Below are 16,496 nucleotides of genomic sequence, written 5' to 3' on the forward strand. Positions count from 1 at the left end.
AGTGGTAGAGCGCTTGCCTTGCATGCCTGAGGCCCTGGGTTCAATTCCTCAGCACCACATCAGCAAAAAGAAAAAAGCCGGAAGTGGCACTGTGGCTCAAATGGTAGAGCGCTAGCCTTGAGCTGAAGAGCTGAGGGACAGCGCCCAGGCCCAGAGTTCAGGCCCCACGACCGGACCTCAAAAAAAAAAAATAATCTCTTGGATTTGTATGCTTGGACTAGCTGCAAACCTTAGTCCTGATATCTGAGCCTCCTGAGTAGCTAGGACTCCAGGCATGAAACACAGAACTTGGATCTGGATTGACATTTAATTTTCTCCATTCCTCACTACTAGCCCCTGAGACTTAACATCTCTCCTAGTGCCTGGCATGTGCTAAGTAAATAATACCTAAGAAAAAATAATTTTTCTTGATTATGCAGATTGAACCCAGGGCCTCTTGGATGCTAAGAACATCTTCTACTACTCAGCTACCAAACTGACTCTTAAAATTATAATTGTATTTGATTAGGTAATACAAACCTAGATGCTGGAGATGGAACCTTGGGCTTTGGTACTTGAAAGACAATCACTCTACCACTCAGGCCAACATGAACAGGGTTTGAAAACCCAAAGGGGCAGTAAAATACAGTGGAAACAAGTCTCTCATCCACATTTGTCCTCCCAGGTTTTCCCTCCTGAGGAAAAGCCTGTGAGTTACTCTGTCCTTGGGGATAGTTTCATCAGACCCAAGGGAATGCTACACAGGAGTTTGTCTCCTTCCTTGCAAACACAGGATACTGTTCAACCAACAACAGAATGTTCTGCAGGACTCCTGAAGGAGTTAGTTCCAGTCGCCTCTGAAGAGTGTCATTTGGACCCTGGGCTTGGCTCTGGCACTTTCATCTCAAGGTCAGGTCTGTGTGATTGATGTTAGTCACTTTTGGAAACCCTCCACTTGGCACATGGCTGTCTGTCCCACCTCCTCCCCTTCTATGCCCCATACCGGGAATTAAGTAAACTCAGGCCTCACTTCATCCACATCCCCTGTTCCAATGCACGTTCTCTCAACATTAGTTTCCTTTTGTGTCAAATTCTACAAGCAGAAGCCCCTTTGCTGTTTGCAAGGTGCTGGTGGTAGAAGTGGCACCATTTTGGCTGGTTAGATTGGGCCTAATAAGAGCAGTGCTATGAGCCTCCTGCACCCTCCAGAGATTTGGCAGCTAGCCCTTGATTTCTGATGTACTGATATACTCGACTGTTTTCTTGGCCCACTCCACCCAGGGAAATGGAGTAGAACTTGGCCAGTGGCATTGAAGCCCAGTGATTGAGAAATGTTCTGAGAGTTTGGGCTGGCTGCCTAGCTCCATTAATTACTGGATCAGACAGGAACCATTTTTGGCTTCTCTGTCCCTTGGCTTGGGTTCTATCACTCCAGTGTGAGGAGAGAGGGACCATGACCTCTGCAGAGAAGTTCAGGCAGAGGGGCTGAAGACAAGATAGAAAAAGAGGAACACTGGGTCCTGGTTCAGTAGTTTGTCCCAGGTCAGTACTGTGGTCTCTGCAGGGATGGGGGCACCAGGCAGGGCCCTGGCCTTCAGGCAGTTTACCTGCAGGTGTATGTGAAGTGTAATGGAGCACATGTGCTTCACCTGTTTAGACATTACACTGGAAATAGTGGTTCCTGCATTATGAGTAGCCCAGACAACTTGCCTCCTGAATCCTCACTGCATCTAGATTGAATCCTATTCCCTAAGGGCAAGATAAACTTTTCTCTAAGGGACTTTGGTCTCTGGTTAATTTTAAAGCAGAATACTGGAATCTATACCTACCCGAGTAGTTCTGTTCTTCTCTCTGGAAAGTTAAAGTTGCTTAAGCAATATTTATACTTGAGACTTTGAAGTAGCTCTGATTGCTTGTGTAGATAAAGGTGTTGACTACCCTTTAGCTGTGAGCTTGGAAGTGTTAGCAATTGCAGTAAGTCCAGGAACTTTAGCAAGTGGTGGACCCCCAACATAACCTTATCTCACCTTCTAGATGGATGAGAGATGTTGGACCCTGGGATCTGGGGGAAGCAGCTGAAGAGTTTCTGAACCTATCACTTGTTACTTGGAAAACTTTTTTCTGGGTTCCTCCAAAGATGTAACAAGGTTTCTTTGCCTCTCATTTTGGGAGGATAGCTCTGGAGAAATGCAGAATGCATTGCAGAACTAAAGCCTCAGGCTGTATGTTATAATCAATTTCTGTGAGAAAGAAATCATCTTCCTTTGAGGAAAGGCAGGGCCATATGGTAGGGAAGGGCTTTGGAATCAACTCCTGAGCTTCTGCTTTGGTCATAGCTTGGCAGCCAGTAGGCTTTGGGTAAACTGCTTGAGTCATTGCTTATATTGGTATTTGCTATCTGGGATTCTGGTTAGGATTATTGGAGATTATCATCAAGAAGTGTGTGACTAGCAGTTTTTTTTTTCCCTCTCTCTCTTTCTTTTTTGGTGCTGCTATTGGAGGTTGAACTCAGGGCCAGGGAGCTATCCATTTTTTCGTTCAAGGTTGGCACTTTACCACTTGAGGCACAGCTCTACTTCTGGCTTTTTGGTAGTTTATTGGAGATAAGAGACACTTTCCTGCTGTGGTAGGCTTTGAACCATGATCTTCAGATCTCAGCCTCTTGAGTAGCTTTTGATGCTCAGCTGGTTATTTTCACCATCCCTGACCACAGCCATCTTTATAAACAGGTTAGACTTTGGCCAAGAAGTGGAGGCAGAGTATCAGAGAGAAGACAACAGATTTGAATGACTGACAGGCAGCCTCGTAGTTTTCCTGGGACTATTAGTTGCTACTCATAGTACTGGACATTTCCCCGAGTGTGTAGGTCGGGGCGGTGTTGGTCTGCTTTGCACTGATGCCCGGCAGGGTCTGGCTGGATGTGGCTCTGCAGCTCTTTATCCTTCTTGGAACCTTGATCTGTACTGCTCCTTTTGTCCTGCTGCTTGGAGATCTGAGAAGTGAAGATAATTTATCTCCTCTGTGAGCGAGTGCTTCTTTCTATGTGTGTGGGAGGGTGCGATGGAGAGAGATTTTTCTCTTCTTTTTGTTGCCAGTCATGGGGTTTGAACTCATTGTCTAAGCCCAGTCCATATCTTTTTTCACTCACGTCTAGAGCTCTACCACTTGAGCCACAGTTCTGCTTGTCAATTTCTGGTGATTAATTGGAGATAAGAATCCTATAGACTTAACTGCACAAGCTCGCTTTGAAACAATCCTCAAATCTCAGCCGCCCAAGTAACTAGTATTACAAGCATCAGCCATCAGCGTGTGGCTCTAACTGGGTTTTTGAGTGGATCTACTCAGTCATAGGAAGTGTCGGCATGGACTAGACTCATTGGCTTTCAACTCTTGTGAGGTTTACATTGAGGGTTTTCATGTGCAGACAACTCGATAATTGTAAAATGTAATATGTATGTTAGAACTTAGTATGGATAAGTTCACATTATCATCTATAATTGGATGATGAAAATTTCACATTCTGCCTCATTTGCACTTGTGCTGATCTTACCGTGAATGGCACATCCTTTTAGTCTCACCGTTCTTTCCTGGGTTGAGAATGTGGCTCTGTGGTAGAGGATTAACTAACACAGGGGTCTGGCTTCAGTCCCTAGCCCTGCAAAAACTTTTTTTTTTTCTGTTAATACCTTGAGATTATTTACATGACATTCAACTTAATTCGCCTAAGATGTACAATACAGTGGCTTTTGCTGTATTCACAAATTGCAACAATCACCTCATCTGCTTAGTAAGACAGAGTGTAGCGGCTCTTGCCTGTCATCCTAGCTACTCAGGAGGGGAATTGTAAGTAGGTAAGTCTGAGGGTGCTCCACTCTACAGCAAAAAAGATCGGAGGTGTGGCTGAAGTGGCAGAGCACCTGCCTAGCAAGTGATGAGCCCCTGGGTTCAAACCCCAGAACTGCCAAAAGAAAATCAGCTCATACCCTTCAGCTGCCATTCCATTTTCTCCCCACCTCCCTCAGCCCTAAGTAACTGGCAGTGTTTAGTCTCACAAATATTTTTCTGTTCCAGGATTTGCCGTTCAATGTGTGGTCCTTTGTGACTGGCTTCTTTCACCTCATGTAAGGCTCTCATCTTTCAGCCAATGCTGAAACTTGGAGCATGCGCCAGTACTTCAGCCATTTTCTGGCTCAATACTCCCCTGAATGAACTCCCTATATACTGTCCACTAATCTATTATGGGACTTGAACTCGGGGCCTGGGCACTATCCCTGAGCAGTTTTGCTCAAGGCTAGCAGTCTACCACTTGAGCCAAAGTTCCGCTTCTAGCTTTTAGTGATTATTTGGAAATAAAAGTCTCAAGGCCTTTCTTGCCCTGGTTGGCTTTAAACCTGGCTTGGAACTCTGATCCTCAAATCTCAGCCTCCTGAGTAGCTAGATTTCAACCATGATCCACCAATGCCCAGCCTTTTTTTTGTTTTTTTTGAGACTGGGTCTCCTTCTGGAGCCCAGACTTGCTGCAAATTTGCAAACTGCTTGCTTCAGCCTCCCAAGTATAGGGATTTCAGACATGTGTCCTCACACCAGGCCCTTAATAATTTATTATGGGTTGGACTAATTTGCTTCTAGCAAAGTGGAACCCTATATGAGGGCCAAACATGCTTATCTTGGCCCTATGGCTGTGCAAATGTCAGATCTGGTGCTGAGGTTTTGGAGCCTCACTTCTGCAATATGGTATCTTCCTTGACCCACACAATTGGAGACATCTGTTATTCTCTCTGGTCCTGGGTCTGTAATCTGATGCCTCCGGAGGTCATGGCAAATCTGTGAGTCATACAGCTATTACGTACTGACACTGTGGGAGTTTCTCTGCCTTTCTGCACCCACTTGAAAGGTGACTGCAGTAAATTTAAACATTAATTAAGCTTAAGAGCCTTGAGCAAGGTAGAGACCTAGAAAGTAAGCAAGCAATTACCAAAAAAAATACAGGCTGGGTGGAGTGGGTCACACCTAATTCTAGCTGCTCAGGAGGCTGAGATCTGAGGAACGTGGTTCAATGTCAGCCCAGGCAAGAAAGTCCATGAGCCTTTTTTCTCCAATAAGCACCAAAAGGCCAGAAGTGGAGCTGTGGCTCAAGTAGTAGAGAACTAGCCTTGGGCAAAAGAAGCTTGGGGACAGTGTCTAGGCCATGAGTTTAAGCACCAGGACTGGCACTAAGAAAATACACTTATAGTCTAGTATTGTTTTAAATACCCCCTGTGGCCAACACTGAACAGCAGAGCTCTACACACTGCTTTGCTCCTTGATTTTTATGTAACTGTGTTAAAGATCTTAAAGTGTACACAGAAACACAGAGTGTCATTGTCCCCCCCCCCCCCATGACAGCATTCTCTCTGTAGCCCAGACTGGCCTCACTCACAATCCTCCTGCCTTAGCCCAAGTGCTACAACTATAAACAAGCACTAATTACATGTTTGGGGTTTTTTTTCCCTTGTAATGAAGAGGTTGGAACTCAGGCTTTGCACTTGCTATGGAAGCACTGTGTTACTGAGCCACAGCCCCAGTTCTCATTCTTTTATAGTTTTAGTAGTCCCAACTCATCTATGCTTTGGGGGGATGGGGGCTTGAACTCAGGGCCTGTGGGCTGTCCCTTAGCTTTTTCCTGCTCAAGGCTGGTACTCTAGCACTACAGTCTCACCTCTCCACTTCTGGCTTTTTGGTGGCTAATTGGGGATAAGAGTCATACAGAATGCCCTGCCCTGAACCTCTGCTCCCAGCCTTCTAAGTAAGCTTTTGTGAATTGGGTTCACCACTTTGCATCCAGCCTTACATATCATTCATTCTCTGGTGAGCATTTCCCTCTGCGTGACCCAAGGTCTCTTTCATCTCCTTCCTCTTCTTCAAGAGATATTCACATTGATTTTTTTTCCCCTTCTCTCCCTGTGGCCGCTTTTGATATTAAGCTTAGAGAAGCTCTCTACCCAGAGATCAAATAAACATTCACCAAGTTGAATCTGTTTTTAAAATGTTTCATTTTTATATTTGCATTGAAAACAGTGTCATTTGATTGTACTTTAAAAGCCTTTTAAGTGCAAAAAATTACACAAAATGTTAACAGTGGTTCTTCCTGGGTGATGAGATTCTTCATAGTTCTTTTCTTTCATGTACTGCTCTTAGGAGTGGGACTATAAATTCATCAAGCTAAAATGGATCATCCTCTTGCCCTGGGAACCTTAACCCAGATCAGCTCTGGGAGAGATGAGCATGGATTGTGGAGAATGTGGCAGAATCTCTGCCAGTTCTCTCCAGGCCTCGGTTTCCTCCTTGGGAAAAGGGGAGGTGTGCTGCAAGGTCCTTTCTGGTTTTGGTTTTTTTGGGGTCCGGTCGTGGGTCCTGAACTCTGGGCCTGGGCACTATCCTTCAGCTCTTCAGCTCAAGGCTAGCACTCTACCACTTGAGCCACAGTGCCAATTCCGGCTTTTTTTTTTTTCCTTATTTTTGCTTATGTGGTTCTGAGGAATCGAACCCAGGGCTTCATGCATGCAAGGCAAGCGCTCTACCACTGAGCCACCTTCCCAGCCCCTGCAAGGTCCTTTCTGTCTTCACACGGCTTTGCACTCCAGGGCCATTCTTGACCTTTGCCTGACTTGGTAGCCAACCATGCTTTGGCTGATGGACACATCTTCAGCCTAATTCAGATCTCATCCCTTCTTAGGAAGATGGGAAGAGGACAGAACAAATACCAAAGGATGAGCTGGGGTCTGTTTATCCCTTCTTGCCCAACAGAAGACCCTGGGTTTTTGTTTTTGTTGTTATTGTTAACCACTGTACACGTTCCTGGCCTGTTCATTCATGTGAGGAGTAATAATGGCGCCAGCCTTGAGACAGATCAGTGTACCCCTTTCTCACTCCTCACTGCCTTGTCCACCATCTCTACCTCCCCTGCATGCCCATGCTTCCCTGCCCTTCCTTCCTCCTCCTCCTCTTCTCCTTCCCCTTCCTCCTCCTCCTCCCTGCCCCCTGAGACCCACCCAGCCTTCAGAAGCCACCTTTCCTCTGAATGACCTGACAAGTGTCATTGGCACTGGGTCACAAGCCCTCTCCCCTTGGCCACCTTGTCACCAGGCAGCAACACTGTCAGTCTCCTAGCTCCATGGGGGCAGAGGTGTGTCTGCTTTTATTCGCTGGATCCCTGCCTGCAGCCGGGAATCTCTTCTTCATGGAGCTCCAACTGGATTATCAGCAATACCATTTTACACCAGGACAAACTAAATTGGTGGGAAGTGTGGGTTTTAGAAGCAGTCAGATCTGGGTTTAAAATCCTAGCTCTAGATACACAGTAGGACTTTTGGTGACATTTATATTCTCTGAACCTCAATTTTGTTCTTCTGTAAAGTGGGGGTAATCTGTACCTCTTGTGGTCTGCTGTCAAGAATAATTGAGTTCTTACCCAGCACTAGTGGCTCATTCCTGTAATCCTAGCTACTCAGAAGGCTGAGATCTGAGGATTGCAATTTGAAACCAGCCTAGGCAGGAAAGTCTATTAGACTCTTATCTCCAGTAAATCATATAAAAATCCATAAGTGGTACACAGTGGCTCAAGTGGTAGAATGCAAGACTTGAGCTAAAAGGAGCCCAGGGACAGTGCCCAAATCCAGAATTCAAGCCTCAGGACTGGCAAAGAGGGGGGTGAGAAGGAGAGGGAAGAAAGAGGGAGGGGAGGGGGGGAGAGGGAGGTCTTAAATACCTACCCAGGTTCCCTTTAAGTTACATTTTCATAGCATTGCAGACATGAATATTTATTGAAATGAACTCCAGGAAAAGGAAACTTGTTTTTTTCTTTGTTGTTGTTTCTGTTTTGTTTGTTCATTTATCTGTCTTTTAGAGGGTAAGGGAGTGCCACAGAAATGGAAGGATCAAGGGGCTGGGAAGGTGGCTCAGTGGTAGAGCACTTGTCTTACATGCACGAGGCCCTGGGTTCGATTCCTCAGCACCACATAAGCAAAAAGAAAAAAGCCAGAAGTGGTGCTGTGGCTCAAGTGGTAGAGTGCTAGCCTTGAGCTGAAGAGCTGAGGGACAGCGCCCAGGCCCAGAGTTCAAGCCTCACGTCCGGACCAAAAAAAGAAAAAAAAGAAATGCAGCAGTGGTACTCACTAGACATTGTTGAAAATGATCAGAACAACTTGTGGGTGAGGATGGGAGGGAAAAACAGGGAGAGCGAGGGAAGGGGTCATAGAGTTCAAATGGAAATGTACTCTTTACCTGACTTATGTAACTATAACTTCTCTACATCACCTTTATAATGACAATAAAAAATAAAAAGGAATTCCTCGTTTTTTGTGTGTTGTTTTTGAGACAGGGTCTATGTATTCTAGTCTGGCAGTCCTCCCCCTCTGCCTTCTGAGTGCTTACAGATGTGCACCACCACGCCTGGTTTGCTCCTGCCCTTGTTTGTTTAGTGTCAGTACTAAAGCTTGAATTCGGGCCCAGGGGCTGTATTTTTGTTGTTTGTTTTAAGGGGACATTTGTGTCATTTCTGACTTTTTGCTAGGTGGCCAGTGCTCCAGTACCTAGAGATGAAATTTCAGGTCACAGGAAATGATCAGCCTTGTAGTCTGTGATAAGCACTTAAAAAGCTAATTTTGAACACTTTTGGATCTTGTGAATTCAAGGAAATACATTTCCACCAACACATAATTGGTGTTTATAATGTCAATGTGCTGGGTTGAGATTGTGGGCCTATTTTGCTTAGAGCCCTCAAACTGCTGCCTGCCTGACCTTTCCCCCAGGCTACACTCACGTGTAACATGACCCCTTCCCCCAGGAACCTTCTGTGACAAAGGCATTATTGTGTCATCAGCAGTTCCCTAAAAGCTGGTCCATCTCAGGCTGATTTCCCCTTAGACCAGAAGGGAAAGAACACGTATTTCCTTTTATTACAAGATAGAAATGTTGATCCTGTGTTAGAGTTCTCCATCTAGAACCCGTGTTGATAAGAGCTCATCTTGGTAGAGCTCTTCTGCTGTTTCCCTTTTTCCTCTTCTGCTTAGCGAGCTCCAGTGTGACCTGGGGATTTAGATCATAGCGTCCTCTATGAAATTCAGTTGTCATTTCCTCTCATCTTTGTCTTCTAAAATCTGCTAACTTAAAGACAAACAAACAAAATTCCTGGGCTGGTGTGGTAGAGTGTTTGCCTAGCATGTATGATGTCCTGGGTTCGATTCCTCAGTACCATATAAACAGAAAAAGCCAGAAGAGGCACTGTAGCTCAAGTAGAAGAAAACTAGCCTTGAGCAAAAGAAACTCTGGGACAGTGTCCAGGCCCTGAGCTCAAGCCCCATGACTGGCCAAAACCAAACTCCTTTACAAGCCAGGTGCTGGTGGCTCATGCCTATAATCCTAGTTTCTCAAGAGGCTTAGATCTGAGGGTCTCAGTTCAAAGCCAGCCCAGTCAGGAAAGTCTGTAAGACTCTTATCTTCGATTAACCACCAGACAACCAGAAGTGGAACTGTGGTTTATAGTGATAGAGTGCCAGCCTTGCTCAAAAGAGTTCAGGGACAGCACCCAAGGCCCTGAGTTCAAGCCCCACAACTAACAACAACAAAATTAAGCCAGGCACCAGTGGCTCATGCCTGTAATCCTAGCTACTCAGAAGGCTCAGATCTGAGGGTTGAGGTTCAAAGCCAGTCCAGGCAGGAAAGTCCGTGAGACTCTTATCTCAAATTAATCACCAGAAAACCAGAAGTGGCGCTGTGGCTCAAGTGGTAGTGAGCTCACCTTGAGCTGAAGAGCTGAGGGACAGTGCCCAGGCCCAGAGTTCAGGTACCACGACTGACCAAAAAAAAAAAAAAAAAAAAATCCCAAACTCTTTTTCTAGCTGAATGTGGTGATTCATGCCTGTAACCCCAGATACTTGGAAGGTATAGGTCAGAGGGAGTGCGGTTTGATGCTAACCTAAGTCAAGTTAACAATATCCTCATGCTAACAAGCCTAGAAGTGCTGGTTTGAGACTGCACTTCCGGCTATGTGAGAAGTGGCCCAAGGCTGGTATGGGCAAAAAAGCATGAAAACCCACCTGAGAAAAACACTTAAAGCATGTCTTTAAATGCCTTCCTAACCAGCTCGTGATCCTAGGTTCAAACCCTAGTACTGCTTTTAAGTTTAAGCAAATAGAAAATAGCTGGGGAGGTGGCTCAGTGGTAGAGTGCTTGCCTTGCATGCATTAGTTCTTAGGTTCAATTCATCAGCACCACATAAGCAGAAAAAGCCGGAAGTGGTGCTGTGGCTCAAGTGGTAGAATGCTAGCCTTGAGCTGAAGAGCTGAGGGACAGCGCCAGGCCCAGAGTTCAGGCCCATGACCTACCACAAAAAAAAACAAGAAAGAAAAAGAAAAAGGAAAAAATACAAACTGCTTCACTGAGATAAAATATGTACACTGCAAAAACTCAGTGGCTTTTAGTATATTCCCATAGTTGTGCACCCATTGCTACGGGCAATTTTTTCCCAAACACTTATATCATCCCCAAAAAGAAACCTCAGACCCTTGAGTACTCACCTTATTTTCCCCCAGGTAACCGCTAATCCACTTTCTTGTGTGTGTATGATAAGGATTTAATCAAGGGCCTCACATTCTAAACAAGTGAGTATTCCTGAGCCCACTTTGGCTATTCTGGACATTTCATATGAATGACATGTAATATGTGATCATCTTTGACTGCCTTCTGGTGTTTTGTTACACTGGCTGTTCATAGGGGTTACACCATTGGAATCCTCCTCTGGTATATATACATATATGCATCTGACCCTGTATTTGTTTTCAGATATGTTTATAATTTAGATCTACCTTCCACATGAGAGAAAATTGTACCCCTTGTCTCTCTGAGCCTAACTTTAAAGTGGGCTTTGTAAACCACAAGGCCTCAGACCTCTCCAGAGGCCATGTACTTGAGTGTGGAGAGACAAACTCCTGTGTCATTCATCGCTTATTTCACTATATATTTCACTATATACACCTTCTGGCTTCGTAGGTAATCTTCATATTTTATGTAATTCTGAAATTGAGTCCCTCACCTTCACCACATTGCTAGTAAGAGATCATAGACTGCTACTAGTTTTGGAATACTATATAGCAATGAACAGAAATGAATTGAACCAGAAGGCTTATGCAGTTACATGGCCAACTTTCTAAAATAGTAATGGAGGGCAAAAAAGACCATCACAGATGAGTTGTGTTCTTCTTAATTGTCTTTCAGAAATGGGCTTGATGACCTCATGTTTGTTTAGGAACAGCTACATATGGCAAGATGTACACTGTTTAGAATGGTGGCTGGGCGAGGGGAGAGGTGAACAAGGAAGAAGAGGGATGTGGGGAAAGACACAGGGACTTAGGGATGTGGGTCATGTTCTGCTTTATCTTTTGCACTGTTGGCAAGTCACATTCTACTTCTTTTTTTTTATTTTTTATTTGTGAACATACTGTAGAGAGGGGTTACAATTACATGGGCAGGACATTCTACTTCTTAATCCAAATAATGGGTACATAATTTTCAATTGTGTGTGTGTGCACGTACATGCATGTACATGTGTGTACATGCCCTTGTGGGTCTTGAACTCAGGGTCTGGGTATCTTCCCTGACCTTTTTCTCTCAAGGCTAGTCCTTTACCACTTGAGCCTCAGCTTTACTTCCAGCTTTTTGCTGTTTAATTGGAGATTTGAGTCTTTCAGACTTCTGCCAGGGCTGGCTTCAAACAGATCTCAGCCTCCTGAGTAGCCTGATCACAGGCGTGATCCACTGGTTCCCAGCTCATTTTAATCTTTATTCTTTGAGCAGTTTGTATATACTTTGTTTTCTTATGTAAGAGAATTTTTCCTGAGATATCTAAATGTGGATTCTGCATAAAGTGGCTCTGTGATTCTGTCCCCTTCTCCTCCGAGGGCAATGATGAGGACCCCAAGGGGCTGAAGATCAACTCCAACATCATCCTTGAGAAGATGGGCATCAACATCAGTGTGCTGATGGGTGCCAATATAGCCAGCGAGGTGGCTGGCAAGAAGTTCTATGAGACCACCATCAGTGAACCACCCAGGGGAGACATGGAGGTCTCTCCTGCGTGTTCCCCTCCCTCCTTGCTCTCCCCTGTGCTGCTAGAGTGGAACCCAGGGCTTGGCGCATGCTCCACCCCAGAGCTGCCCCAGCCTGTTCCCCATACTGTCTGTGGTGGGCCTGGGGGTGGGCGGGTTATGTGCAGAACCATTCTGTGCCTCTGAAGTGGTCCAGCCACAGTGAATGGAGAGCCGGGGAGATGACCTGATCCACCTGGAAGGGGGACCAGTAAGTTAGACATGGAAATAGAAGGTTGTTTGTACCCCCACACAGGGGGTGTTTGTACCCACACTCAAATGGGGGAGGTTCCTTGGCCAAGAAATTCCCTTTTTATCCTTTCATTCGTTCCCTCCCTCCCTCCCTTCTTCCTTCTTTTCCCTTTCCCTTCCCCTTCTTATTCACGACTGAATTTTGCTGTGTTGCATATGTTGCCTAGACTGGCCTTGAACACTCTGTCTCCTGCTTCTATCTCCCAAGTTGTTAGGACTGACTACAGGATGTATCACTCACCTAGCTTAGCTTTTCACAGATCACAAAAGCCAGTCTCCAAGTCCATCCTCACTGATTCCCATGAGACTGAACAATGGGTGAGGGAAGTTCCCATTTTCTGGTGACTAAGGAATGACTTTCAAGGTCATGCCACAAGGTAGAATCTTGGTTCAGATTTGGCTGTCCTGTTTCCTGAAATAGTAAGCTTTTTTTTTCTGTTCTTACACGTTGTAAAGAAACATTCTCACACTGATGTTGGGAAGATTCTCATTGCTTTTAGGAAGAGCTTTGAGAGTCTGAAGTACCTGTGAGCTGCCTTAAAGTGTGCACTGGTGTAAAACTAATAGTTCTGTATTTTTAGACACTTTGCAAATATTTAGGTTTTTCTCTACCATTGCACAACTTTTACAGATGTTTCTCCTTAACAGATGCATAAAAAGGACCTCAGAGACCAGAGGCTAGCATGAAGTTCATGGAAAACGTACCCCTGGATACTCATAAGTTCCATATAGGATATTTATAGTTCGTTTCATTGCAGTTCCCCCTTGGTTTTCATTTTAAATGTATGTACATTTTAGTCACTTTCTTAGGGAAAATAAAAGTAATCTTTTTTTGTTTTTCGCTTGGTATACTGTTTTCTATCTGTGCAAACTATTATTTATTGTAAGTTATGTATTTTCAAATTGCTTATTTTGTATTTGTAACAGAACATTTTACAGTTAACACACATTTTGATGCTATATAGTATTCATCAATAACTCCATATAGTCAGACCTTTAAACTTTTCATTGAAGTGCTGGGCATCAGTGACTCACACCTGTAATCCTAGCTACTTAGGAGGTCAAGATCTGAGGATTGCAGTTTGAAGCCAACCCAGGCTGAAAAGTCCCCAAGAGATTCTTATCTCCAGTTCACTACTCAAAAAACTGGAAGTGGCACTGTGGCTCAAAGTGGGAAAGCTCTAGCCTTGAGCAAAAGAGCTTTGAGGTGGCACTCAGGCCCTGAGTTCAGCCAACACACATACATAAAAAATTTCATCAAGCAGTATTTTTGGAGAATGTAAAGGTGCCAAACTAATATAAAGATACGTTGGGAAGTTCAAACTTTGCCTCCAAGATTTGGTCATTGATTCTGTTGAAATAAGCTTGTAAAAGATCAACCCCCCCCCCCCAAAAAAAAGAGAGTATGAGTGAATTACCATGGATATATGCATAGAAGCCATACAGAACATGAAACTCAGGGCAGGGGTGTGGCTTAGGTCACAGAACACCACCTACCAAGTGCAAAGCCCTGAACTGAAACCCCACTACTGCCTGTCACCCATTGCCCCCCAAAGAAAGAAAACTAAAGAAAGGCGTAAATACCCTCTTCAGGAGGCAGAGGGAAGTGGGGTGGCAGACAATTGTGGAAGGGTTAAAAGTAGGTTTTAGGGGAGGAATTGAGCCTGGAGGACAGTGGCCTCAGGCAGAGTTCTGGGCTCGGTGTTTGATTTCCAGTCTCTTCCTCTGTGGTATGTCTGTCATCTTTAGTAATGAAATGTCAGTGTGGAGATTTAAGGCTATTGGACTGACTCTCATTGGCCAGTCTGAGTCAGGTGGACGCAGGAACTTGAGAAAGCCCTTCCTTGCATTGGCATTCTTTGATGCACTCAGTTTTAAGGCCACAGTTGATAGATTTTGCAGTATCATTGTTCAACCCTTGGCAAAAGAAAGCAAGAGTGGCTTAGTCAGCTTTCTAATCTGGCATTTGCAAAGGTGATACAGCCCCATTGTTAAAAATAGTCAAGGCTGGGAATGTGGCTTAGTAGTGTAGTGTTTGCCTGTCATGCATAAGACCTGGGTTCAATTCCTCAGTACCACATAAACAGAAAAAGCCTGAAGTGGCACTGTGGCTCAAGTGGTAGAGTGCTAGCCTTGAGCAAAAGAAGCTCAGGGACCGTGCCCAGGCCCTGAGTTCAAGCCCCAGGAATGGGGGGAAAAATCAAGCAGTATGAGAAGGTAGAAAGTGAGAGTCAAGAGGGCCCTGCAGTACCGCCATGCAGTCCAAACGCGATTGTGAGCAATGGTGTGAGAGGGTGAATCCAGAAAACAAGGCGGCCCTGGAGGCGTGGGTCGGGGAGACGGGCAGAGGAGGTATGGCGGGCCACCTCCAGGCTGGGTGGGCAGCCCGCCGCCGGCAGGTCCGCGGTGATTATTCGAAGGCTGCCCCAGGATGTGTAGGAGCCCCAGCTGATTCCGCTGCTCCAGCACGTGGGCCGCCTGGACGAGTTCCGTCTCCTGATGGCCTTCAACGGCCTCAATCGCGGCTTCGCCTACGCGCGCTACGGCGCGGTGCCCAGGCCGCCATGGCCACGCTGCACAGCCACCTCCTGCGGCCCTCCTGCCCGCAGCACGGAGGACAAGTGCGAGCTGAGCGTGGATGTGACCCACTGCAGCCGCCGGGCCCCGGCCTCCAGGAAGCCCTGCTGCTGCCCAGTCCGGGGTCGACAGCAACCCAGATTGCGCTGCTCAAGTTCAGTTCCCATCGCGCAGCCGCCATGGCCAAAAAAGGCCTTAGTGGAAGGGCAGTCACGCCTCCGTGGAGAACCAGTGACTGTGGCGTGGCTCAAGCCAGACCTGAAGCAGCTGCTGCGTCCCCAGCTCATGCGCCCCTCCCTGCAGCACCTACAGCCACATAGTAGTCAGCTGGCCCTGGCTAAGAGCAAGCTGGGGTCCCAAGGGCCTCGAGCCGTCCTGCAGATGCTGTGCCAACGAATGAAGCGAGGCAGCCCAGTGTCCCTCACCAAGCGTTTGGACACAGGACCCGCTGGCCGGCATCGCTTCTGGTACCAAGTAGTGATCCCTGGGCATCCAGTGCCTTTCAGTGGCCTCATCTGGGTTGTGCTGACTCCAGATGGGCAGGATGGTCATGAAGTGGCCAAGGATGCTGTTTCTACACAGCTGCTGGAAGCACTGAGTGAGTCTGAGGCCAGCTTCTTGTGGTCTGGTGGGGCTGAGGCGGGTACTATATTGAAGCAGTAACATCCCTCTCTCCCCTCCACAGGCAGCCAGAGCCTATGTCAACACCCAGCCCAGCAGGCCTGGGCAACCACTTCTGATCCTAAAATGGGGAGGGACATGGGCCCTGCATCGCATCCTCCTCACTGGAACATAGCCCCATACCTGGCAGCTGCTCAGGTTTAGCTTAAGTTGCAAGGTTTGTCTTTACTCTGTGCGCTTCCTTGGCCATTTCCTATGTAACATGCTTATAGTGAATCTTTGTTTTTATGTGAGGAACTAGCCAAGTCCTTGGTGTCTACTGCTTGTCATTATGGTTTTAGTTACTATGGCTTGAGTTTTTCTATGTTGTTATCTGTATTTATATTAAACCCCTGGTTAGTTAAAAAAAAAAGTGAGAGTCAAGATTGTAATTTTGTATAATTACTGTTAGCAGTTGCTAACTATCCTTCCAGAGTGGAATTTGTCAATGCATAGTATGCATAGTACATATTAATATAATGTGCCAGACATGCATATTAATATATTCTTTCAGTTAATTTTTCAATTTGCAATTTTAATATAGCCGATGAAAAAAGTGTTTTTCTCCAATAAGATTTTTGCCTCATTATTTTAATTCAGTCTGTTAACCAATTATCTTTTCCCAGTTGGTTGAAAATGGCGATTACTCAATCATCACGGAAGGCTGAGAACTAATCTCCATTTACTCATTAAATCTGTATTTACTTGCACATTCTGGCTGAGATGTTTACCTGCTTCTTGCCTTGTCTGTTTCAGAGAAGTGACTTGGGCTTGTTTGTGAAGACAGATAAATGCCCAGAGGTTACCCTCTTTCTGTTTGGCTTCTGTGTCCTTTCTCTGTGGATTGAAAAAAAATGGCACTGTTGACCTGAGTTAAATTAAACACTAAAAGTAGATAGAGCTGGG

At 45.6% G+C, this 16,496-nt stretch overlaps 1 protein-coding gene and 1 pseudogene across 1 annotated transcript in view; both read left to right on the forward strand.

The window, feature by feature from the left end:
- The window catches only part of LOC105994827 (spidroin-2-like), a 14,090-nt gene extending 1,833 nt beyond the window's left edge, over nucleotides 1–12,257 (forward strand). The window contains exon 2 of the mRNA XM_013028468.1: nucleotides 11,916–12,257. Coding sequence (XP_012883922.1) covers nucleotides 11,916–12,248 — 333 coding nt within the window. The 3' untranslated portion in view covers nucleotides 12,249–12,257. The remainder of the gene's footprint in view (nucleotides 1–11,915) is intronic.
- A 2,351-nt stretch (nucleotides 12,258–14,608) lies between these two features.
- On the forward strand, nucleotides 14,609–15,599 carry LOC105994828 (annotated as a pseudogene).
- Nucleotides 15,600–16,496: the final 897 nt, after the last annotated feature.

Source organism: Dipodomys ordii, unplaced genomic scaffold (assembly GCF_000151885.1).
Source record: "Dipodomys ordii isolate 6190 unplaced genomic scaffold, Dord_2.0 Scaffold110, whole genome shotgun sequence".
In the NCBI taxonomy this organism is placed as follows: domain Eukaryota; kingdom Metazoa; phylum Chordata; class Mammalia; order Rodentia; family Heteromyidae; genus Dipodomys; species Dipodomys ordii.